This window comes from Xenopus laevis, chromosome 3S, assembly GCF_017654675.1.
Source record: "Xenopus laevis strain J_2021 chromosome 3S, Xenopus_laevis_v10.1, whole genome shotgun sequence".
NCBI classification, from domain to species: domain Eukaryota; kingdom Metazoa; phylum Chordata; class Amphibia; order Anura; family Pipidae; genus Xenopus; species Xenopus laevis.
In genome coordinates, this window is record NC_054376.1 from 46942464 (window position 1) to 46967781 (window position 25318).

At 40.4% G+C, this 25318-nt stretch overlaps 1 protein-coding gene across 1 annotated transcript in view; it reads left to right on the forward strand.

The window, feature by feature from the left end:
* ell3.S (elongation factor RNA polymerase II-like 3 S homeolog) overlaps positions 1-24046 on the forward strand; it is a 54333-nt gene extending 30287 nt beyond the window's left edge. Inside the window, exons 5-12 of the mRNA XM_018255355.2 lie at positions 4572-4831; positions 8241-8365; positions 13321-13441; positions 14974-15427; positions 16535-16592; positions 19921-20092; positions 21954-21998; positions 23732-24046. Coding sequence (XP_018110844.1) covers positions 4572-4831; positions 8241-8365; positions 13321-13441; positions 14974-15427; positions 16535-16592; positions 19921-20092; positions 21954-21998; positions 23732-23839 — 1343 coding nt within the window. The 3' untranslated portion in view covers positions 23840-24046. The remainder of the gene's footprint in view (positions 1-4571; positions 4832-8240; positions 8366-13320; positions 13442-14973; positions 15428-16534; positions 16593-19920; positions 20093-21953; positions 21999-23731) is intronic.
* Positions 24047-25318: the final 1272 nt, after the last annotated feature.

The window sequence follows — 25318 nt, forward strand, 5'->3', positions numbered from 1 at the left end:
CTAGGGCTGCATTCTGCCCAACCACACCCGCATTGGTTCGGAAACACTGGGAATAATCAGGAGATACAATAGTTTTTAAAATTTGCCCTGCACAAATCCCCATTGCTCTGGTCTCAATGAGTAAAAGTTTTCCGAATAAAGGGGAGGGGATAGGGGCAACAAACGACAGCGGGCCTTGGGGCCCTGGGAACTGATGTTGCTCCATTATAGTAAAGCCAATCTATATATTGTTTATAGAGTGATTCTCCTCAAGTCAAGACTCCTGCACATTGGGCTTGGAGTTGCCTGACATTTAATAACCATGTATGTTAATAAAGGTACCTATAAATGGTGTACAGAGGATCACAGGGATCATAAATTCCCATTTACCCTGTATCAGACATCTCAGTATATGTATACTTCAAATTTTGCATATTGACCTTGCGACCTGATTAATTTTAGGAAGCTGAAAAGTCAGGGACTCTTACAGCATTATTCTGCATACAGCAGGAACAGAAGGGTGGTGAGCAGGGATGAAGGGAATTAGAGCTATGTCCTTAACATAAAGATTTGCAGTATATCCAGGGTCGGACTGGGGGGCTTGGGGCCCACCGGGGCTACTGCCCCAGGGCCCGCTCTGGCGCGCCGCATTTCTGAGTATGCGTGCGGCGCCGAGTCCTACCTGCCATTTTAAGCAACTTTCCTAAATAGTTTAAAATGTTTAATGGTTTTACAGTTAATTGTAAATGTAATTGCCCTTGAAGCAGTAATTGGTATACCTTTATTTTGTATGTGCCACTGCTGGTTTTAATTCTTGGAACAATGTACCTGAAGTCAGTTCTCTTCAACACAGAAGCGAAATCAGTAGCAATTATAATTTATTATTATTGTAATTTATGTTGTGCCAAATTATAACAAAACCCTTTACAGAGATTGTAGCTCATTCACATCACTCCCTGCCCAGTGCCTTTTACAATCTACGGTCCCTATCACATTTAAACACTGTGGTCAACTTTAAGTGGAGGCAAAGAACCTTACAGTGTGTACATTTACAACTTTAGAACAACTTTAAAAGCATTCAGCATATTTAATGAATATATATTGGAAAGCTGCTAACAGTTATGTTTATGAAAAATAAAATTGGGTGGATATCTCCTTTAAGAAACAGAATAACTAGTGTGTCTGCCTGAACTTTGTTATTGGTCATAAGACCATATAGAGACATCCTTAAAGGAGAAGCAAAGATAAAGTGCAGTTAAACATAAATATTTGCATGAATTTTGCAATATTCCAGTGAAAACAAATTGCTTATAAGCAGCAATGGATTACAGCACTGATGCAAAAGTGCTGTATCATTTCCCTGTAGTATTCAGAGATGCAGCATTTAGTAATAATAGTATGTTTTTGTACAATTCAATCTCTGGGTCTCTGTCCTTCCTCTGAGCGGATGATTCAGATATTAGCAAGCCACGTAGCCACATGGTGATAGTGTTAAGGAGATGACAGTACAAGTGCAGTCTTCACCTTCTCTGAAGGATTTGCTGTCACACATCGCAGTTCAAGCTGCATATTTTTTGGTATCAAAAATTAGTTGCAGGCTGGCATGGATATAGACAGGCATAGCTGCTAATATAAAAGATTTCCTAGAACCGTCTCCTAGCAAGGAGGGTTACATTGGCAGCTCAGTGACACATTTCTTCCTCCCACCTTTACTGTTATCAAAATGCAGTCAAGGCACCAACGTCATTGTCTCGGTGTATACCAAGGACCATTGTGCTGGACACTGAAATTTAACTGCTTGTATCCCAAATATTGTATATCTCCTTCACCAGCACCAGGTGCAAGAGATAAGTACAGTATATTGCATGCTGATGGGCGCTATTTTGCTTGTCTGGCACTAATAAATAGTTATTTTTTAGTTATTTTTTAATAAATAGTTATTTTTTGTAACTATCCATCAAGAAGACCTTATTACCTGCCATAAGTTGTAGGTACAGGGCTCAATATCAAGGAAGAGGCATGGAAAGGAATAGCACACCTATGATGTGCCTCCACTCCTGTGTGCCATGTTGTCTGACACAAGCAGCAAAGAAAATCAGCAAGCTCATTGTATGTCATATATTGCTTATTAAGCAGCCACCCCCTTTCCTATCCCCTAATGGCTGCTGGGATATTATAAATACATTTGGACTTCCATTTTGACCCAAAGCTTCAGCCAACAAGGCATGGCTCATAATCCTAGTGGGGGATCTAGAGGATTGACCTTCTAAATGTAGGCAGGGATGATATTAGTACAATAAAAAATAAAAGGTGGATTATCATAACTTCAATAACTTCAGGTGCTGCAGGAAGACAAAAACTGACCAATCAAAAGTAAGGAAACCCATGACATGGCTCATTAATTACATATTTCCCCCTACCCAGATGCATTTGGCAGTGAAATGGGAGGTATGCCCTATACTCTTGGGCCCTCCTGCAAATCCAGGGTAGTTACGCACTGGCAAACACATTCAATAAAATATGTCTGGATATTTTGAAAGAATTATGGGCTACTGCTCTTGGGTCAACTTGGGGCCTTTTATCACATAACCCCATTAAACTTTATTTTTAGCCTAAAATAATTGTGGTTGAGTTTAGTAAAACCTACCTCCTTTTTTAGAAAGGGGCAAAAAGTAATATTAGAGCTTTTTGACATTCATGGATCAAGTATTAATAAATAATCCAAGCATCCAGGGAATTGGAACTTTGAAGCAGAATATAGGTATTGTTAACATGTCTGTTGTGTATCAGTTGGGAAAGAGAACAACCAGAACGGGTTTTGCTAGTTTGCACAGTGCCCGTGAAGAAAGCAGAGGAAAAAGTGAATGTTGGATGACAGAGAGATTGCCCTGGGTTGGGCTGTGACATGCACTGGCTGATCTGCAAATACTCTGTAAACTGATCATCTTTTCCAAGGTTTCGAGTTTAGGGGCCCTGAAAAGATTTTGCCGTGGGGCCCATTAATTTGTAGCTCTGCCAAGTGCTGTAACTTTTTTTTAAAGAAAATATGCTTTGATAATATGCATGCAGTTGTCTCCAGAGTACAATAGACTAGATGCAGTCCTTTTAGATTCACATATGCAGCCATTTGTACACAATCTGTCCATTCAGCCTGTGGGCTGTTGTGGGTCAGCCAGTCTGTGGCACCTTTAGGATTCAGCTCCAAAATTCCTAGTGGAGTTCAACATGTGGAGCTGAATTCTAAAGTTGGCTGTGTAGTGGCTTATCCTCTACAACAGGGATCCCCAACCTTTTGAACCCGTGAGCAACATTCAGAAGTAAAAGGAGTTGGGGAGCAACACTATCATGAAAAATGTTCTTGGGGTGCCAAATAAGGGCTGTGATTGGCCATTTAGTAGCCCCTATGTGGATTGTCAACCAACATTGAGACTCTGTATGGCAGTGAACCTAGTTTTTATGCAACCAAAAGTTTCCTCCAAGCCTGGAATTCAAAAATAAGCACCTTCTTTGAGGTCACTGGGAGCAACATCCAAGGGGTTGGAGAGCAACATGTTGCTCACGAGCTACTGGTTGGGGACCACTGCTCTACAATATACAACCCACAGACCAACTGCACTGAATACTGAATTTATGGATGGCTGCATTCTATTGTTAATGTTGTTCAGACCAACAGCCCACAAAATCAAAACTGGAGGAAGTATAGAGAAGCTTCAGCACTGTCTCACCTGCCAGTGATACACCTTCTGGCACAGTGTATTAGCAGATGAAATTCTGAGTTTAGACAGATCATCTCTCATCTCATAGGACTGTAGGATAGTCTGTGGAACATGTCCCTTGACTTAACACAAAATTGGCCAAGCTTCCCCATCAGATCTGGACACATGTGGCCATTTTAAATATTTGCCAAATCCGGCCTTACAGTCTGATGAGGAACAGATACATCATCTTGGTGTATGGATTTAATAATCCATTTTTATTAATAACCGTTATTTGCACTGGAAATAAAGACAGCATTAGATCTGGAAGTGACAGGAGCCATAAAGTAAACAAAGTATTTTAATAACATTTTCCTTTTGTGTTTTTGTTATTTCCTTTTTGCTCCCACCTTTAGTTCTGTCTTCTGCTTTAGGTTTCTCTGTCCTTTATATTTTCACATTCTTTATCCCTATTGTTATACTTCCTTTTATTTCCCTTTAGCTGTTTTCCCCCATACCCTTTACTCATATTTCCCTATGTTTAGGACTCACAGGCTTTTTTTAATGCTTTTGATACGCGTTTGAGACGCAGGTTTGAGTGCACCTAAATGCATCACTTAATATTACTTTATATTCAGCCTGGTTGTAAGCAGAGTACAAAACTACATGTTATATATTGGTGGGGCCACAAAAACAGTGTAAAATGAGGTAAAACTTAAAATCATGGTATGTAAATTCAGATTTTAATAAGTAGGAATTTTTATTTACAAAGGAATTTTTTTTGCATTTGCATAATTTACATACACTTACATAAAGTAAGCTTATACGGATACTTCTTTCATTTTAGATATATTTTTGTTAGCAGAGGAGACCACACCATTTATGCTGTTTTTTCAGATAAATATGTGAAGATCCCTGCTAAGAAGAACATGGAAGGCAGTAAGGAGGAATCACAGTGCAGTCGGAGACCACCTGTGTTTTTAACACCAGCAGCAAAGAAATGTAATCGTGTTGGTGTAGAGAATAGGCCCCTTCAAGAATGGGTCGTTCACCTCCTAGCCCTGAAGCCTTACAAGAAACAAGACATCATACCGAGACTAGAAAAAGCTGGTGAAAACCATAGGGAGCAGAAAGATCTTCTGGCTACCCTGGATCTGGTGTGTATGTGTATCTAACAGCCCCACATAATGCCACCGATCATAGGCAATTAAATGCTTAACACAAAACTCGCATGCCTCTCAGACACACTTGAACTTAAACACCATTATAACATGTAAATAACAATATAACAAAAACTGTAGAAGTGCAGACGACTGATAGGAAAAAATTCCAAGGTAGAAAGCTGAGAAGTATTGCCAGTGTGCCAGTGTGTACATCCCAAAGTCCAGGCACACCCATAACACATTGTTCTGACAAAAAGGACTTTGAGTGTTTCATGTTGCACAGTTTAGAAAAAAACTGCTGCAAGGGGAGCCAGCTGCTATTTGTGCCTTCAAAAATAGATTGACTGGCCTTGAGCTTAGATGTGGACTCCTCTGGCACGATTTATCCAAAGCTAACGTACCCATTTTCACATGATATTCCCCAGCATTTCACAAACACAGACAAACGAGAATATTATTCAGTTGTGCACTATTATACTAAAATGTCAGCAGCAAAGCTCAATATTAAAAGTATATATATATATATATATATATATATATATATATATATATATATATATATATATATATATAAAAAGTGATATAGTACCACACTTAACTGGAATATATATAGTGGCTTCATCACAAATAAATCCAAGGTTCCTCTCTTAAAGGAGAAGGAAAGGTTAAAACTAAGTAAGCCTTATCAGAAAGGTCCACCTAAATATACCAGTAAACCCTCAAAGTAGTGCTGCTCTGAGTCCCCTGTCAAAAGAAACACCACATTTCTTTCCTTCTATTGTGTACTCATGGGCTTCTGTATCAGACTTCCTGTTTTCACCTTAAACCTCATTGCCCTGGACAAGAGCATGCTCAGTTTGCTCCTCTTCCCCCCTCCTCCCTTCTCTACTGTAATCTGAGCCAAGAGCAGGGAGAGACTCAGGCAGGAAGTGATGTCACACCATGTTAATACTGCAGCTCCTATCCTAAACAAACAGAGAGTTTCTAGAGCTTTTTACTCAGGTATGGTAAAACATTCTACAGAATAAATATAGCATTCTAGCTTGCACTATTGCAGCTTATCTATTGGCAATAAAATGCCTCCGTAGCTTTCCTTCTCCTTTAAGGCACACTGAGAAATAAACATTACATTTTTACATCTAACTATATTAGAAATATTTTTCATTTTCTACAACCAACCCAGTTTTGGTACAATGAACTGTTCCTTTAAGACTTTAGTACAAGATTCAATTACTTCTGTGCAAATGTTATAATGTACCACTCATAGCTTTTGCAAGGATACTGGCCTCTGCCTTTGAGAACAGACTGTAAAGTTACCGGCTAGGTGTTATTCATAATAGAATAAACATTCATCAAATACAGAAATTAAGAAGCTAAAAGGTTTAGAGAATGTTACAGTTTGTAAATCCACATTCAATAGAAGTCCATTCTATTCCTGTGTTCAAGGTTTATAATGTTTACCATAATTTTACCTTGAGTAGATGAAGGGAGGGATTTGACAGTGTCTGTGTTGGTGGGCTCGGGCTTATTATAATGCTGGTGCTTTATATTGCATAGCTGTAGTGTTACATCCGCAAATTCTGCCTGAAGTATTTGATTTGCGTGACTCATGTGGGGACTGTGACCAGCTGCTTGCCTGCAATTGCAAGAAATGGAAAACAAGAGGGAGCCAGGACTTTCCCCCAAAATGATAAATGTAGTTCTAGCAGAATTAAGGCTCACCTACAGCTGCTGCACCTAACCAACCATACTTGATACAATAGCCAGTCCTAGGCCTGGATAAGTTCAGACCAGTGGGTTCAACAGTTTGCCCTTCACATAGTTTTCACCCACTATAGGCCATTTATCTTAGGACAGTACCATACTAGTGATGTGCGGGCTTGGGCTGATACCCGCGGGTTTATCTGTGGGTCGGGCGGGTTCGGGCCGACCTTGCACCCATTTTGAACTGCCAGCTTCCTTTTTTATAGACACGCGCCTGATCACCACGCCCCTTTTGTGACGTCATCGGCGGGCAGCAAGATTCTATAAATGGAAGCCGGAAGTCGGGCGGGTTAGGGTTAGGGTCGGGTTTTACCCAACCTGCACATCACTATACCATACCCATAAACAGGGGTTTATGTGCACAAGCTCAGGTATCGGAATTTAAAAATTGAGATTGTACATATTAAAAGACGCTCTTTACACTTCCTTATATTTGTGCCTGATTCAAGTGTATCTGTCCTGCCTTCTGTTCCAAATTGCATGCTGCCACTACCTACAAACTGGTAGTAACTCCAGTCATCAATAGGTGCAGGAGACTTGTGCCTAAAGAATAATTCATTATGTTGCAAGCAATGGAAATATCGCAATCCTAACTATGAACACTATAGCACAATCAAGTCTACCTTGTCAAGCTGCTGCACACGCAATTGTTTTTGTGTCTTGATGCATTAGCTGCAGTTGTGTCAGGACAACTCCTCCAACTGCAGTTACACTGAAATTGTGGGGAAAAACACCTCAGTGGGTAAATAGCATGGTGGATTGCATTAGAATTTGCACTTTCAACTATGACCCCTACATGCTTATACATATGGCTAATGTAATCCCTCTATGGCTGAGGTTTGTTTTGGGTTTGTCATAATATTTGGTCCTTAAATAGAAAATATAGCCCCCTTTCCAACATGAGCTGCTTCAGTTGGCCATATGTAAAAAAAAAGGTTCATACACACTACTTACAAAAATAAAAGTAGAATGACTTTAAGTCCCAGAATCCATCACTTCACGGTAGAACTGAGGGAGGGGCTGTATTACATTGTGAGCCTAAGGATTGTTGGGAAATGGTTCATCAGAGTGCATGGTTTCCTTTCAATCTGTCGAATCAGGTATGTCTACATAAAAAAAATATATATATATACGGTATATTTATTTATGGCAGTTCAGATTATGTTTATGTGCCTTTTCTACATGAATGAGATCATGTCATATAGTAGGGTTATATCTGCAATTCAACTAAAAGCAGAATTTTAGATATATGAAAATACGTGAGTTCCCATTGCTTTAGTTCCAGAAATATCTAGCATAATAAACATGTCTTCCAAATCTTGCCGTAACTCACTTTCAGGTGGGGTAGCCAGGAATGCCTGGAAAAGCAAATAAACCTTTAAACCAACTATTAACTGGCTCAAGCTGTGCCTCCTCCCTACTGATTCTATGTGGCTGAAACTCCAACATGTAAATTCAGCTTGAGCTCCAGATGGCCAACAGGTTCTCATTCGCTACTTTTAGTTTGCCATGAGATAGAGAGTGACCAGTTGGTTGCTACAGCAAATAATGTAGGATGCGGCTTTGATTTTTATCAGTTCTCAGACATCTGCTGTTTTGCACCTTCTGTTGTAACGCTAGTATTTTTTACATACTTTAGGTGGGACAGGTAAATCCTAAAGATGGCAGCTACAGCTTGAAAGAAGAGTTCTACACTCAAGTGCAGACTGACTGGGTGGGATATAGCCCAGAGGAGAGACAGCACATAGAAAGTACTCTGTCCAGGTAAGATGCATTTCAATGTGGACTTTGCACTTCATTCCTGATGGACATCTTATGACATGATACACAGGACTGGCCTTTATTCATTACCTCTCAGACTGTCATATAACACCTTTAGCAATGCAAGGTAACATTTCATTGCCAGTTGTATATCAAGGAATTGAACTGGAAACCTAATGTAATTCTGAAAAAAAATCAGGCCTGTGACTATTACCATTATTGAAGGCAATAAAAATAGTGGTTTATTTTAGCAATTAATCAGATATTCATGTTATTAGATATTCAGTCTGTTGACTGGATACTAGAACTGGTGCCCACTTATTTCTGGAAATAATTTATTCTCATAAAAAGATCAATTTTGCTCAGTGTCAGTAAGGAAACACCCAGCATCCCTCTTTGCAAATGCCTAGATTCTGTGCATTGCAGTTCATGGAGAAGTGCATGTCATTAGCTAGCTATGTTTGTACACATATAGGAACCCCTACCTGTGTCTCAATGAATACTGATGGGATAGTCACAACTCAGAATGTTGTTTAATTCAATTTATACATAACTGTTTCCTCATTACAGAACGGAAGGAATCTCACTAATTGAACGCAGTGACTAAGAGCTTCTTTAAATAATGGAATGTGACAAACTGGCCAAATAAAAACATACAGCAGCTCAGTATTAAAGGGAAAATGCTATTTTTAATACATTTTTTATTAGAAAACCCTAGGCAGGTGGCTGCTACTTAACTGATCTCATATTAATTAAAATCAGAATTTCACATAGTTAGAGAAAATCCAAACACAAAGAGCATATGAATTGCATTTGGCAGTGTTCTGGGGTGACTTAGTGGCCTATTTTATTTGTATTAAGATTTTATAAGATATTTGTCTTATTACTTTGCTTTATGTCCTACTCATATCCTGGCAATGCTGCTGCTGCAGTTGTGGTCAGTAGAATTGTGACAGTATTGCTTGTTACACGGGTGTTTTAATAAGCTTTCTCATGCAGTGGATTTTTTCTGCATTCCATAGAAACACGTGCTAACGAAAGCCATTATTTTCTATGTACAAGCTACACAGTAAATAATGAGCTCCAATAACACATTATGGAACAAAATGCTACTACACAGGAATGCATTTTAAAACACCTGTGTGTTATGAGCCCTTACTGCTGATGTTACTTGGGAGATAAGGACATTTTGCTGAGCCTTTGATGTCTAAGAATGTTTTTTTAGAAATGGAACATATTTGCATATTTTAGGGCACATTTCTTTTTTTTTAAAGGTTATGTTTTATTTGCTTTTAATAAACATTACAAACAAGAAAAAATAAAAGTAATATATCCACAAACATGTGCATAGTTAAGACATGTGTCACTGGTCCATAATTATTTGCTTTCAAGTGGTACAGCGTAGATTGAGGGTAAGTTAGCATCAGAAGACATTACAGGTATAGTGCAAGTATATATATATATTATCCAGTTGCATGATAAATTCTAGGTTGCACGCCCGGTCCCATTTCCCACCAAGGACTCCATATCTTTTGAAATTTATCTGCGGTGCCTCTCGCTTCATGGGTAAGCTTTATTTTGGGTATAGTTGAATCTACAAGGTTAATCCAGGAGTCCTTTGTGGGAGGGGTAGGTCCCATCCAGTGCATAATCACACATTTTTTAGCATAGAATAATAACGCTCTAAACCTTAATCTCGCACAGACAGTGGGCACAAGGTGTTCCACTACACCCAGGAGACACACAATGGGGGAGAGTATATTTGGGAATTCGAGTGTGTTCGCTAACGAGGCCATTACTTGCGACCAGTAAGCATTTATCACTGGGCAAGACCAGATCATGTGCAGAAAATTGGCTACTGGAGTTCCACATCTGGGGCAGGAGTCAGTGTCCGTCTTACCCATTGCCTTTAGTTTAAGCGGGGTATAGAGTTGATGAAACACCTTGTATTGAATCAGCCTATCCCTTATTGCTATTAAGCTTTTATACATAGTTTCTGTTGCCTCGTCCCAGTCATCCTGGGTCAGCTCTGGAATGTTAGTCTTCCACCGTACCTGAGCTGTATGGAAAGGAGGGGGGACACTGGCTAGCAGGTTTTTGTATAGCCTGGACACCAACTTAACTGTTTGCTCAGCTATGAGTGTTTCTTCAATTGTCATTGTGGCAAGGACAGGAGAAAGAGTACCAAACTGGACCTTAAAAGTGTGTCGAATTTGGAAATATCGAAAAAGTGGGAGGGTCTGAGAGGTGCATTTGGCTTGTAGTTCAGTATGTGAAGGGAAGGTACTGTTTTGCAGAAGATCGCCCAGGTATTTAATGCCCTGCCTTGGCCAGAAGAGGAAGTCCTCTAGGTTACGGAAGTGAAGTAGGTTGGAGTTGCCCCATAATGGTAATAGTGGATTCAGCCGAATTGGTCCTTTCTTAAATATTTTCAATACTTGGGTCCAGGCTCTATGAGGAGTGGAGATGGTGGATGGCAGACTGCCGGCATCCGAGATTTGCCGATGGGGAAGATTTTTAAGTCCTTCCAGTGACCCTATTATATTTGCATGTAGCGCCATATTTGGGTTATATGGGTCGGGATGATACCACCAGTGCAGGTAATACACTTGGGCCGCTATGTAATACAACTGGAAGTTGGGTAAGGCGAGTCCACCATCCTCCCTCTCCGCTGTCAATTTCTCCCAGGCAATTCTCGGTACCTTACGGTTCCATATAAAGGGAAGTATCAATTGGTTGATTTTTTTAAATACTGATTTGGGAATGTATACGGGGGCATTATGGAGGTGGTATAGAAATTTCGGTAGATAGATCATCTTGATCAGGTTTATTCTCCCCCACAATGATAGGGGGAGATTAGCCCAGCCCAGTAGATCAGATTCAAGTTTTGAAATTATGGGATCCAGGTTCTCTTGTATGTAGTTTGATAGATTTGTTTGTATGTGGAGGCCAAGGTATTTAAATCTCTGGACCCACTGAAGGGGAGCATTGGGGGGGAGATCGTTAGGGGGGTCCTGATTGTCAATTGGGAAGAGAATGGATTTATCCCAGTTTATTTTGAGGCCAGAGAAACCTCCGAATTGCTCCACTACTTTGAGCAGCGATGCTAGCGAGTTCTGGGTGTCTGCCAAGTAGATCAAAAGATCGTCTGCGTACAGGGAGATCTTTTCAGTAAGTGGGCCAAGTTTGAGACCTACAATTTGTTCAGATTCGCGTATGGCTATGGCTAAAGGTTCTATGGCTAAGGCAAAGAGAAATGGGGATAACGGGCATCCCTGTCGCGTACCTCTTTCCAGTAGGAATGGATCTGATATCATGCCGTTAACCCTGACCCGTGCAGTTGGTCTATAATAAAGCATCTGTATCCATTTAATGAATTGGTCACCCAGGTTAAACCTGCGAAGGGTCTCCCATAGGTAGGGCCATTCTATTGAGTCGAAGGCCTTAGCTGAGTCTAGGGAGGCTATTGCTCTTGCTATTGCTCTTGTCCCCACATTGTTGCGTTTCAATGTTAGTATACAATCTCCTAATGTTAATATTTGTGGCCCTACCTGGCATAAATCCCGATTGATCGGGATGAATCAGGTCTATTATATAGCGTTGGAGTCTTGTGGCCAAGATTTTGGCGAGAATTTTGGCATCAGTGTTTATAAGGGAGATTGGCCAATATGAACTGCACTGGTCAGGGTCTTTACCGGATTTAGGGACCACAACTATAAGTGCTTCACTAAATGAAGGGGGCAGGGAGCCAAGATCAAAGGAGGCGTGAAGGGTAGCCAGCAACTGGGGAGCCAGCTGTTCTGAGAGGGCCTTGTACCAGTTGGAGGGAAGACCGTCTATGCCCGGTGTTTTGTTTGTCGGGAGGGAGGCAATGGCTGCTTTTACTTCTTCTATTGTAATAGGTCGAGGGCACATTTCTATTATATAGGTCAAGGGCACATCTAAAATCTACTAGCTACTATAATTCACTGCCTCTGGCTGTTGTTTGCTTGCCTGAGGTTTTGTTTCCTGACCAACTACAATAACATGGACAACATTTTCTTCTGCCCCTAAACTCTTTTAAGGTCTTTTAATGAAAATGCTATCCACTTTATTCTAGTTGGCCGCTGGTACAATGTGCTGCCTGTGCGCATATATATATTTATATATATGGTGCTGTTCTTGCACAAGTTGCTTTTCTCTGCACTCCAACATTTCTTTCCCTTTTACTTTTTCCATTTCATCTTATGTGTCCTTTCTTCCACTCTTATGGTTAACTTCCTTAAGTACCTTCACTTTTTCCAGCTCCTCACTACTTGACTCTATCACAGTCAACAAACCATGCTCCTTTCACACTTGGCTGCTTTTTTCTTAATGCTGTTTCCTCCATGATGTGTTACAAGTTTCATGTTTTAGGCCTACTTCTTTTTTTCTTCTATGCTCCTTCTACACTTTGCTACTCCAGAGCTTGCTCCTCAGTCCTCCTGCTACACCCTTCAGACCCCCTTTCTCCATAATCCTTCACAGCTTTGACCTTTAGGCCTCCTTTATCTTTACTCCTGTCATGCTCTGCTCTTCCAATTTGACAACTACACTCTGCTATTCCAGGCCTCCTCCATGCTCTTTCTACATTCTTCTGTTCAAAACCTGTCTTTGTGCTCTTGCAAACCATGTTTCTCCTTGTATCCTCCACTTTCTGGCTCCACAGTACCCAACTTACATACAGCTTTTAAGAAAAATTTGATCAAATGGCAATGCCAATCAGTTGGCGTACAAAGTATGTCTATGATGACCATTATTTTAGCCTAGAACGCTGAAGGGTTGTAAAAGTCTACCATACCATATCAGGTCAAGTAAAGGAAGTATTCCATAGAAGTCCAGTTTTGAGGTACTTTTGTAGGTGAATAAAAGTAAGCTGGCCAAGATAGGATGGCTGGTGTGAGGAATTAAAACCTTTTTGCAATTACACACTGTTGCAGGAAGCATCTGAACATTTCCGAATCACAAAATATTCCAACAGAAATGCCAGCTCCTCCTCAGAGAACACAGCACGGCCCCCCGTCTTCTTATTCCAGTGCCAGAGGCCAATACTCTGAATCTGTAAGTAACATTATGTAAAGGACAAAGCAAGCTACAAGTAGGTCATAACACAGTGAGCACTTTATATGCCATTGATGAAGCCGTTTAGCAATAACTTATGGGTCACCCTTCCTTAGGCAAATTCTGTTGTAAGCTGTGATGTAGGTTAGTAATCATACAATTAATCTATATTAAAGTGCTAATAAAGATTAAACTATCCCCTATTCTCATATGCCAATCACAAATAATAGCCCCTTTACTGACCTGTGTGTAAAGTTTCCATATTCATTGTGCAGGTTCCCCTCCTACTTAGAGATACTTTGCTTTGGTGCTTAGCAACCCTTAAGCCATCCTGTTTGTTCCCACTTATCACCATATTAAACTGCATGAAGGTATCTATGCAGTCAGTTTAGCATGCATGACTCTCACAGTTATTTGAGGTTCCACTGGAGGATAGGGGGCCACTTTGATGTGGACTAACGTTTGGGTCAATATGACAGCAGCATCAGTGTCAGGTTATTGGGTATTATTCACTGTTTAAATAGGCAGTTAACCTTGAAATTAACTTTTGTTATGATGCAGAGAATGGTTTTCTCAGACAATATGCACTTATTATAGATAATCAGAAGGTTTCCCATCAGCTGGATGTATTTTATTTATTTCCTGGTATTTATATGAGCAATAAAGACCAAGTGCAGATTGTCTCAGAATATCCATCTAACTCATATTAAAAGTTGGTTTTAAGGTTAACTTACCCTTGCCAGCAGAATGCAAGAATTTGGGAAATGCTGGCGCATTTAAGAATACAATCATCAGTATTTTTGCCGAAAAGCAATGTAGGTTGCCCAGTGTAGGTGGTGGGCCAGAAATAGACTTTCAAGACCCTTGTGGAAATATCTTCTTGCCTTGCAGTGCTTCCCATTGACTGCAGCAACATTGACAAGTTTCTCCAGAGAATGCTGTAGACAGCACTGTGCACTGATGTACTGTGACAACCAATTGCCAGCAATGAACATCAATTATACTTACTGTAGGTGTGATTACACCTTGATACTTGATGGGGCAACTAATAATTGTCAGCCTTTTGTCACCTCAGCAATGACTTGACATTACAGGGACTCAACTATAGTGCCCACCCACGTGCAAGCATCCAGCACTGATTAATCTAACTTCTTCTTTCAATGTTAACAGATAGAATCATGATGGGCTATTGGTGACCCATTTGGCCCAAGCCTGAAGGATAGTAGCACAAGCTGGAGATTTCTAGGGTGTCAACTGCTCTGAATGACTAATATGTACTGTACTTACTATAGTGTCCATTTTAATATAAAGCTATATAACTTGCTCTGTGTCATGCCTGCAGTTCTGAGTCCAAGCTATAACTGCTGATGATTGCCTAGACACACATGGGGCATGATCCATGTTATTGCTCACAGTATGACATCATTGAATACATTTGATTTGTCTTCTCTGTGATAATGTAACACATCACTTTGTAGGCATCATTTTAACGAATACAATTTTATCTCACTGCATTTTGCCTGTACATTTAGAAACGTCCACCTGCTGCAGGGACAACAGACAATGGGAGTTGCAAAAAAATGAAGACATCGCACTTGGACAGTCGTCAGCGAAGATCAAATTCTCCCCCAGTGCTGAACTCAAACTCTAGACATAAGAGTAGCTCAGAAACCTGTGCAGGTCTGTGCTCCGTGCCTGAAAATCAAGGTGTTTACTCTCTACACACCCACAAAAATCAGAGTAACCATCAGTCGGTGCCAAAGAGCCAACATAGGGAAAGCCACAAGGAGAAAACTCCATGTGAAGCCCAGGACTCTGGAAAGGCCAAGCCTCAAGGGGCCACATCTCTGTGTTCCCAAGGACACAAAAAAACTGAGTGGAACAAACAAGAAAAGAAGCAGAAGGACTCCAGTGAGGAAGAAGAGGAGGACGACGACTGGGAAGAAGGAGCTCTTCAACTGGAAAGATGCCTTTGCTCTCCAGAAGGTACAGATATCCTCTATTGGAGTTTTGTACTGGCTGTGCCATCATTAACATTCTCTTTATGTTATTTAAAAGCTTATCTATTTTTTTTTGTTTTTCGTATATATTTTATATGTTTTTTTTTGGGTACATGCTGCCCTATAGGTAACATATAGTAACAAGGGGCCACCCAATTGATACGGCGGTACGTTGACTCCACAACACATACACAAGTGTGCAGAAAATTACCCAGAATAACAGTCATGTATTATTTTACAGTACTGCCTCAGTTTATATGTTTAAAGAGCAGTTCTGCTTTACACCCCAAATAATGACCTGCTTAAATTGCATTCTAATTTTCTTTCTAAAATATTAATTTCTTTCCCAGCCTCTCGTGTTTCCCTGTAGCAGGGTATAACTCTGAAATACAATCCTCTTGCCTGCCATCCTGGTGCAATTGGTTTCTTTTCTTCTATATCAGTGGCTGCACCCCGCCCTAGTTGGTGCATAGCCTATTGCAATAATCTATTGAAACAGCCAGTGTGCTGCTCAACATTTAGCAGCTCAGTAGGTTTCACCAGATTTCATTTAATGAAGTGCATTTAAAAAAAGATCTGGTGCGAGGTGATTCAAGAGTAGCCATAAAAGCCCAAATGTTCACCCAGTTAATTCTGTGATCAATGTTTCCTTTAAGCTGTGCATTTCTAAGGCCAGCACACAACACATTGTCATGTGCAAAAGAAATTATTGTGCAAACACAAAAGAGCCCACAAAAAATTGAAGAAACTTTATTTTGTCTGATTCAAAAAAACAGCTGATGCATTTCGTACTATGTATACTTAGGCATAGACTCCAAAGATACACACACAAACCACTGCCTTGTTAGTGTGTAAGAGTATATTCACTGTTGGCATAGTCTCTCCCCAGTGTTTGAAGTCTTCCACCTTCTGCAGTCTAACCAGTAACTGATTTGCATGATGTGCTCACTATTGGCATTTGTGTCACTGTTTGATCTGTAGCCTGGCGCCTGTATATTTTTAAGGAACGCCTCTTCTAATATCAAATGTGACAATGGTTTGAATGTTATTCTTTATGTATACAGCTAATTTAAGAATTTTCTTTTTGTTGTAGAAAATCCTCCACAAGCAGAACCCGCTTCTCCTGCTGATGGGATCCTGGATTATTGCAAGTAAGTTCAGAATAGTACTGCGTTGGAGTTCAGATTGTGAACTAGAAAGAACAGGTTTGGTTGTAGAACAATGACACCATCAAGAGGGAATATAACATTTGTATAGGGGATGTTCACCATGAATAGAGTCATTCCATTATGGTAGAGTAGGGCAGTGCACTTGGGTGCTGAATATGATTCCTGCAAGGAGTTTGTATGTTCTCTCCGTGCCTTCAGGGGTTTCCTGCAGGTACTCCAATTCCTCACTTCAAAAACATACAGAAAGGTTAATTGGCTCTTGAGAAAATTCACCCTACTGTGTCTATGTGATAAGCACCTTAGATTGTAAGCTCCACTGGAGCAGGGACGGATGTGTACTTGTGTATAACTAATGCATAGCACTGCAGAAATGTGTCAGTGCTTTATCAGTAACAGATAAATTATCAAAATTATAATAAATCTCAGACTGGTGAAGACAGGGTAATTTAAGAGTCATTTACTAGGACTGTTGTGTTATTTGCTTTTTCCATTTCCATGGGAAGGTACCATTTTGCATGTGTCTCTCTGAGCAGCATTGTACATGTCCCTTGTTGTGTTCTCTAACTAGCTAGGAGACCCCCTTAGCTGGGGACAAGAAGTCATTTGCAAGGTTAAATACAGTCTGTATGTGGAGATAAGTCTCTTGGCACATCCACCCTCCCAGCAGCTTAACTCCCTCAGTACTAGGGCACTGCTGCACAACTCATTAGCAAGTTAGCTGTCTCATTAAATCAGGGATCACCGATCTTTTGAACCCGTGAGCAACATTCAGAAGTAAAAAGAGTTGGGGAGCAAGAAAATGTTCTTGGGGTGCCAAATAAGTGCTGTGATTGGCCCCTATGTGGATTGTAAAACCCACATTGAGTCTCTGTTTGGCAGTACACCTGGTTTTTATCAACCAAACCTTGCCTCCAATCCTGGAATTCAAAAATAAACTCCTGCTTTGAAGTCACTGGGAGCAACATCCAAAGGGTTGGAGAGAAACATATTGCTCACGAGCTACTGTTTGGGGATCACTGCATTAGATACTGAGTACAGGCAGCCATCTGACACTGTTTATTAGATCTGTATTACAGCTGAAATAAAAAAAAGTGAGCCTAATCGGGATACTCTGTTCATTAAGCCTATGGGCCAATTATCACTTTAGAATGGGAGGCCTACGGACAGGACAACATTAAAGGGATACTTTCATGGGAATTCTTTTTCAAAATGAATCAGTTAATAGTGCTGCTGCAGCAGAATTCTGCACTGAAATCCATTTCTCAAAAGAGCAAACAGATTTTTTTATATTTAACTTTGAAATCTGACATGGGGCTAGACATATTATCAGTTTCCTAGCTACCCCCAGTCATGTGACTTGTGCTCTGATAAACTTCAGTCACTCTTTACTGCTGTACTGCAAATTTGAGTGATATCACCCCCCCCCCCCCGAGCAGCTTAGCAACAGAACAATGGTAGGTAACCAGATAGCAGCTCCCTAACACAAGATAACAGCTGCCTGGTAGATCTAAGAACAGCACTCAATAGTAAAATCTAGGTCCCACTGCGACACATTCAGTTACATTGAGTAGGAGAAACAACAGCCTGCCAGAAAGCAGTTCCATCCTGGCTGGCTCTTTCTGAAAGCACATGACCAGGCAAAATGGCTGCCTACACACCTATATCACAACTAAAAAAATATATATTTATTGGTTCAGGAATGAAATATAATAAGGTAGAGTGAATTATTTGCAATTCAGAAATAAATATGACACCATAAAATCATGACAGAATCCCTTTAACACAACCATTTAGTCCTCGATTGTCATGATTTTCACACCGGACCTCCCAAGTCCCTGATAAAAAATGAGAGATGTGCACAAACACGTACCTCTCAGCTTTTGGGATACAGCTGGAAAGCTGATCTACACTTGTGTGCAAGGGAACCAAGGGATTTTAGCCAATGGGGGGGGCTGCTTGAGAACTAAACTGATCTGTTACAGTATGTATTTGTACCATTTAGTCTTCAAGCAATAATAATGTCATGCTGATACAGTACAACACAAGAGAATTATAGGGCAGTGGATCAGTGCCATCTACTGTCCTTTTAGCAAATGGCAAGTAGTTATTATAGGATTTATTGTCATCATGTTAATGTGTGTCTTCTCATAGCCAATCAAAACATTTTAAACTCAGTTTCATTGGTTCCTATGTAGCTGCTTTCAGCATTCAGTATGTTGGTGCTATGGAAAAAGCTGGCAACAGTGGCCCAATATGCAGAATGAAAATGTCACACTTTTTCATGAAACCAGCAGCAATTTAGTAGAATAATTTCTGTTTTCCTGTAGATTTTTTTTTTGTCATCCTGAAAATTAGCCTGTTAGTGAATTGGTTAAAGGGGTGTTTTACCTTTGAAATAACCTGTAACATGATGTAGATATAGATATTCTGAGACAATTTGCAACTGGCCTTCATTTTTTTTGTGGTTTTTCAGTCATTGAAGGTCCAGTAACGTCAAAAAATTTTTTAAAAAAATTTGTTAGTGTACATTAAAAAAAAAACACCAAGACAAATTAAACTTTAAAATCGCAAAGTCTTTATTAAGATATAACTTACCGAAACTCCGCTTGTGCTCCTCTTCGGAAAGAGATTGGGCGATCCATTATGCGGCGCTCGATTTCTCCTCCCTGCCTTCCTTATAGGACATAGCCAAGGAGGAGAAATGGAGTGCCGCACAATGGATCATCACCCTGTCTTCTTTTCTGAAGAGGAGCAGAAGCTGAGTTTTGGTAAGTTATTTCTTAATAAAGGCTTTGCGATTTATTTTTTTAAAAACAATTGACGTTACTGGTCCTTTAAGCTTTTTGTTCACCAGCTCTCCAGTTTGATATTTCAGCAGTTGTGTGGTTGCTAGGTCTTATTTACCTTAGTAACATGGCAGCAACTGATGAAAGACTGGAATACAAATAGGCAAAGGATGGAACAAGAAGATAAGTAATAGCAAGTAAAAATAATAAAAATGTTGCCTTACAGAGCAATAGTTTTTCTGCAGGGGGGGGTCAATGACTCCCATTTAAAAAGAAAGGCAAATTAAAAAAAAACGATCATAAATAAATAATAATGAAGACCAATTGCAACGTTGCTAGGAATAGGACATTGTGAAATATACTTAAAGTGAACCTAAAGGTGAACAACCCCTGTCAATTTCCCATCATGGCATTTGCTCCTATATTCTTCCTTATATTCTGTAGCTGTAGTAAACATAAGCCTGTGGCTACTGAATAAGTGCGGTTGCAAGTGAATCTGACGGGGGTTTCTTGTACCTGCCTAGGAAGTACGGGCCAATTACATCCGCAGATCAGAGGCAAGTGTACGAGAAGGACTTCACTGCAGATTACACAGAGTATCTGGAGCTCCATGCCAAGATCAGCCAAGTGCTGGATCACTTTGTGCGGCTCGGATCCAAAATGAAGAAGCTTCAGAAAGGAACAGTAGAACACAAGGTAGGGTCAATGACTTAATACAGGATCAGCAACAGTTCTATGGGTAGATAGCTAATCGCAGGTACATTCAGTTCCAATACAACAACACTGAGGGGCAGATTCTCCAGTGTCGGACTGGGGGCCCAGGCCCACCGGGACCGCTGTCCAGAGCCCCCCTCCGAACCCCCTGGCCTCCATACTTGATGCCGCACGGCGTGCTTCAGTGCACGGAGCCGCAGAGCGCTGTGCGGCTTTGCAAACTCTTTTTTTTTTCCAGGCCCAGGACATCCGGAGAGGGGGTCTGGCTCAGTGGGGGCCTATAAGGGCTGGGGCCCACCAGGTTTTTTCCCGGTGTCCGACCCTGATTGTCGCCAGCAAACGTGTCGCACACTTTGGCAGGCGAAAATAGTTACCACTAGGCTAATTCACTAAAATGCAAAGTTGTGTCCTGAGTGCCGAACGCTGACAACTTTTCACTAGCATTACTTCGGCAGTGCGACAGTTTCAAAGCAAAATAACGCTACCGATCGATTCTGCCGAGCGAAACTTTGTTAGTCCTCTTACGCTTAGATCAATTTGAATAGGGCGGGTACATATAGGTCATATGGACATCTTTATTAGAGATGTTGGTAAATGCTTATTATTACTTATTATTACACATGTCCAAGGAAGCTTAATAAAGACAAAAGAGATCCTCTAATGCACTACACATGAGCCCACCCTATAACCGAATGTTCCATACCCCTCAAATGTCTGGGGAAAACTGCTAACCCAAAAAACAAAAAAAGTTTAATAGTTAGGATGTTTAAAGGCAATCCTGCTAAAAAAAAAGGAAATACTGCAACTTGAATGCATTTCCAGCATACACGATATGATGTAGCTTCATTTTAGCAGTTAGCCAGGTCTAAGTTGGCAAAGTCAACTCTGGTGAAAGAGGTAACGTTCGGTAAAATTTGCGCATTACTGAATTTGCGGAGTAACGGTTGTTGCCTGGCGATAGAGTGCGAATGAACGCTAGCGACGGTCTCGTTCGCTAGTGAATTGTCATCTCTGCCTGTTAGTAAATTGGTGATGTCCCTGAGGATGGGATTTCTGGCAAAATGTCGCTAGCGTTAGCCACTTTAGTACATCTGCCCGAGAATGTTTCCATGTCTTACCCAGAAATGGAGAGGGACACCTGCTGCTTGTGCTTCAACTCATGCCATGGAATGGGGACCTATAGAGCTGAAATGTAAGAGGATTGCAGCCAATCTAACTGAAGCACCTAACCACTTCTCTGCATCAATATAACCTTATGGGTGCAAATAGTATGCAATGTACTGCACACATTGACTGGTTACAAGCCAAACCATTGTTTCTCACCCTCTGCACCCTCTCACGCAGCCACTGTTTGGTTTGCCTTTTTAAAGGGGTACTTGAAGTTTTAACTCTATGTATGATGTCAACAGTGTTATTCTGAGACCATTTGCAATTTCTCATTTTAGTGGTCTTTCAATTAAGCTCAGCTTTTACTTCAGCAATTCTACCGAATTGGAGCAGCTCTCAGGTTGCTAGGGTCCATATTCCCACAGCAACCAGGCAGTGAACTGAATAAGACTGGAAGATGAATAGGCAAGGGCCTGAAAAGAAAGAAGTAAAAGTAAAATCGTAGCTTCACATGGCAATCATTTTTCTTTTTGGCTACTGGTGTCAATGAGCCGCCTCATTTGAAAGATTCGAATAATTCAAAAACTTTAGAGACCAGAGCATTCCTCATCTATTTTCCTATACTTCAATCAGCAGACAAAGCACATGAAACAGAAACCCAGTTAAACACCTGTATATTTATAAAGGCAAAGCTCTGTAGGTTCTTAAAGACTTTCCTCCTTTGAATCTCTTTCAGGTGGCTGGAAAGAAAATACTTGCGGAGTACAAGAAGTTCAAAGTGGTAAGGAAGCGAAATGGTTAATAGAAGCAGCTGGATGGAGACTGCCATTCAATACTATTATCATTTCATTTCTGTTTGTATAATACAACATGACTGGGCAACAATTGAGACTGTATACGGCTCAATAGATACTCACCAAATCATAGGCCCATACAAACAGCTGTGTTCAGAATAATAGCAGTGTGTTTAAATAAAAAAAAGTGAATAAAGCTCAGAACCTTATAATCACATGCACATTCTATATAATGTATCAAATGTGTGTCATTCCTTTACAGAAAGTGAAGAAAAGGGAATATTAGGCTATTGGATTGGACTTTCTATTGGATTAAGGTCCGGGGATTGTAATGGTCACTCCATAATGTCAATCTTGTTGGTCTGGAACCAAAACGTTGCTCATTTACTGGTGTGTTTGGGATCGTTGTCTTGTTGAAACAACCATTTCAAAGGCATTTCCACTTCAGCATAAGGCAACATGACCTCTTTATGTATTTTGATGTATTGAAACTGATCCATGATCCCTGGTATGTGATAAATAGACCCAACACCATAGTATGAGAAACATCCCCATATCATAATGCTTGTGCCACCATGTTTCACTGTCTTCACACTGTACTGTGACTTGAATTCAGTGTTTGACAAACGGTCTGTGGTCCCTAGACCCAAAAAGAACAATCTTGCTTTCATCAGTCCACAAAATGCTGCACAATTTCTCTTTAGGCCAGTCAGTGTGTTCCTTCACAAATTGTCAGCTCTTCAGCACATCTTTTTTTTCAACAATGGGGCTTCTTGCCGATAGCTCGGCTTCACATATTCTTCTAACTGTAACAGTACTCACGGGTAACTTTAGACCTTCTTTGATATTCCTGGAGCTGATCATTGGCGGAGTCTTTGCCATTTTGGATATTCATCTATCCATTCTAATGGTAGTTTTCGATTTCCTTCCACGTCTTTCAGGTTTTGGTTGCCATATTAAATCATTTTAGCTGAGCAGCCAATCATTTCCTGCACTTCTTTATAGATTTTCCCCTCTCCAATCAACTATTAGTCAAGGTATCCTGTTATTTTGCACAATGTCTGGAACAACCCATCTCAGATTTTCAGAGTGAAATGCACTATAACCAGCAAGCACAACATTTGCTGCCTTCCTTCTTTAAATAAGGGCTGTAATTGACACCTGTTTTTTCACAGAATGAATGACCTCACTGATTGAACTCCACACTATTATTTGGAACAAGCTATTATTATTTTAAACAAGACTCAATGAATGATTCAATGACACAGAATCAGCAGCATGCGTTTCATGACTGTTGGTTTCTATTACTCTACTACATCTACTAGTAAATTATCTGCCATGTAGAAATAGAATTTCTACCAAAAAACAGTGATTGATCAGGTTAGTGCTGTTGGACTGCTATTATTCTGAACACAACTGTACAAGCTGGGGCCATACCAACCTCTTGTCAGAAAACTTGACAAACCAAGCTGTGCTATGATCTTAAAGTGACAGGCTGCCTTCCAGAATTCCAACTGATGCAGAAACCCCAGGCCAGATGACCAGTCATGTACATTACTCCTATAGAAAATAATGGCTTCTAGTAAGTGTTGGGGGGGGGGGTATTTTGTGGCTGTTTTATCAGTTTTGGGGAAAAAATGACCATCTTCAGTATATCAAGTATCACTTTAACAAAAAGAACATGATCAGTGTTTGATATTTTTTTTTTTTATATAAACAGACCTACCCTGGGTATCGAGAAGAAAAGGCCAAATGTGAATACTTACATCACAAACTATCACACATAAAGGAACGGATACTGGAATATGAAAAAAGTCCCCCAACTTAGCTCACTGGCTGTGTGAATACTGAAAGGAATACCGCATAGCAGGGACTCAAGCAACCGTGACGTGTAAAGTGGAAGCCCAAGATGAAAGGGAGGCTCCGTTGACAGCTGAGGGTTTAACCGGCACCAGGAATGAATAATGTGCCATTAAAACAAATGTTAAAATTGCAGCTCTGCCTTAAGGCTCTTACACATGAGCGTTCTGACCTGCGCTCCCCTGCGTTCCGTTTTTTGGCGTTCAGCCGCAGGGGAGCGCAGGAATAGACGCAAGTCATTATTTGAAATGGGGCTGTACTCACTCAGGCGCGTGTAGGCGCCGAACGCAGGAAAAATGCAGCATGTTGCGTCTGAACCTGCGTTCGGCGCCTACACGTACAGCCCCATTTGAAATAATGACTTGCGTCTATTCCTGCGCTCCCCTGCGGCTGAACGCCAAAAGACGGGACGCAGGGGAGCGCAGGTAAAAACGCTCATGTGTAAGAGCCCTTAGAATTAACATTATACTGCCTTATCTCAGTGTTTTGTACAGGAGGCTGGGCCCATAATCTCTTGGAGGGGCAGCGTCACACACCTAATCCTACAGCACGACCATTAAATCAGAACTTTTTATTGGGGATATTATAAGGTGCCCTTCTGGGTGTGAGCATGTGCCTGTAAAATCCATCAAACATGGCCCCTCATATAATCACCCTCACAGACAATTACAGATAAATCACGACTTCCCCAGTTAAAGGGGTTGTTCGCCTTTACGGTAACTTTTGTTATGTTATACAACGACCAATTCTAAGCAACTTTTCAATTGGTTTTTCATTATTTATATAGTTTTATAGTGATTTGTCTTTTTCTTCTGATTCTTTGCAGGTTTCAAATAGGCGTCGCTGTCCCCTTCTAAAAACAAATACACTGCAAGGCTGCAATTGTAATTTTTTTTTATTTTTTTTTTTTTATTACTGATCCTTCTATTCAGACTGTCTCTTATTCATATCATGCATGGTTGCTAGGGTAATTTGGGCCCTAGTTACCAGAGTGCTTAAAATGCAAATTGAAGAGCTACTGAATAAAAAGCTAAATAACAAAAACCTTCAGTAATAAAAAATTTAAACAAATTGCAAATTATCTCAGAATATCACTCTACATCATACTATAAGTATCTCAAAGGTGAATAACCCCTTTTAAAGGACCAGTAACAAAAATATTTAAAAAAAAAAAAAAAGTTTCTGCTTAAAATTAGAAACAAATTTAAAAAAAAAAAAAAAAATAAAAAAAAAAATATGTTACTGGTCTTTTAAGGTCATTTGCCTACCCCCCTTTCATAATTATTAGGGATGCAACAAATCCAGGATTCGGTTCGAGATTCTGCCAAATCCTTCTGCCTGGCTGAACCCTAATTTACACCTGCAAATTAGGGGCTGGGGAGGGAAATTGCGTGACTATCAGAAAACAAGTAAAAAATGTTTCCACGTTCCCACATCTAATTTACAT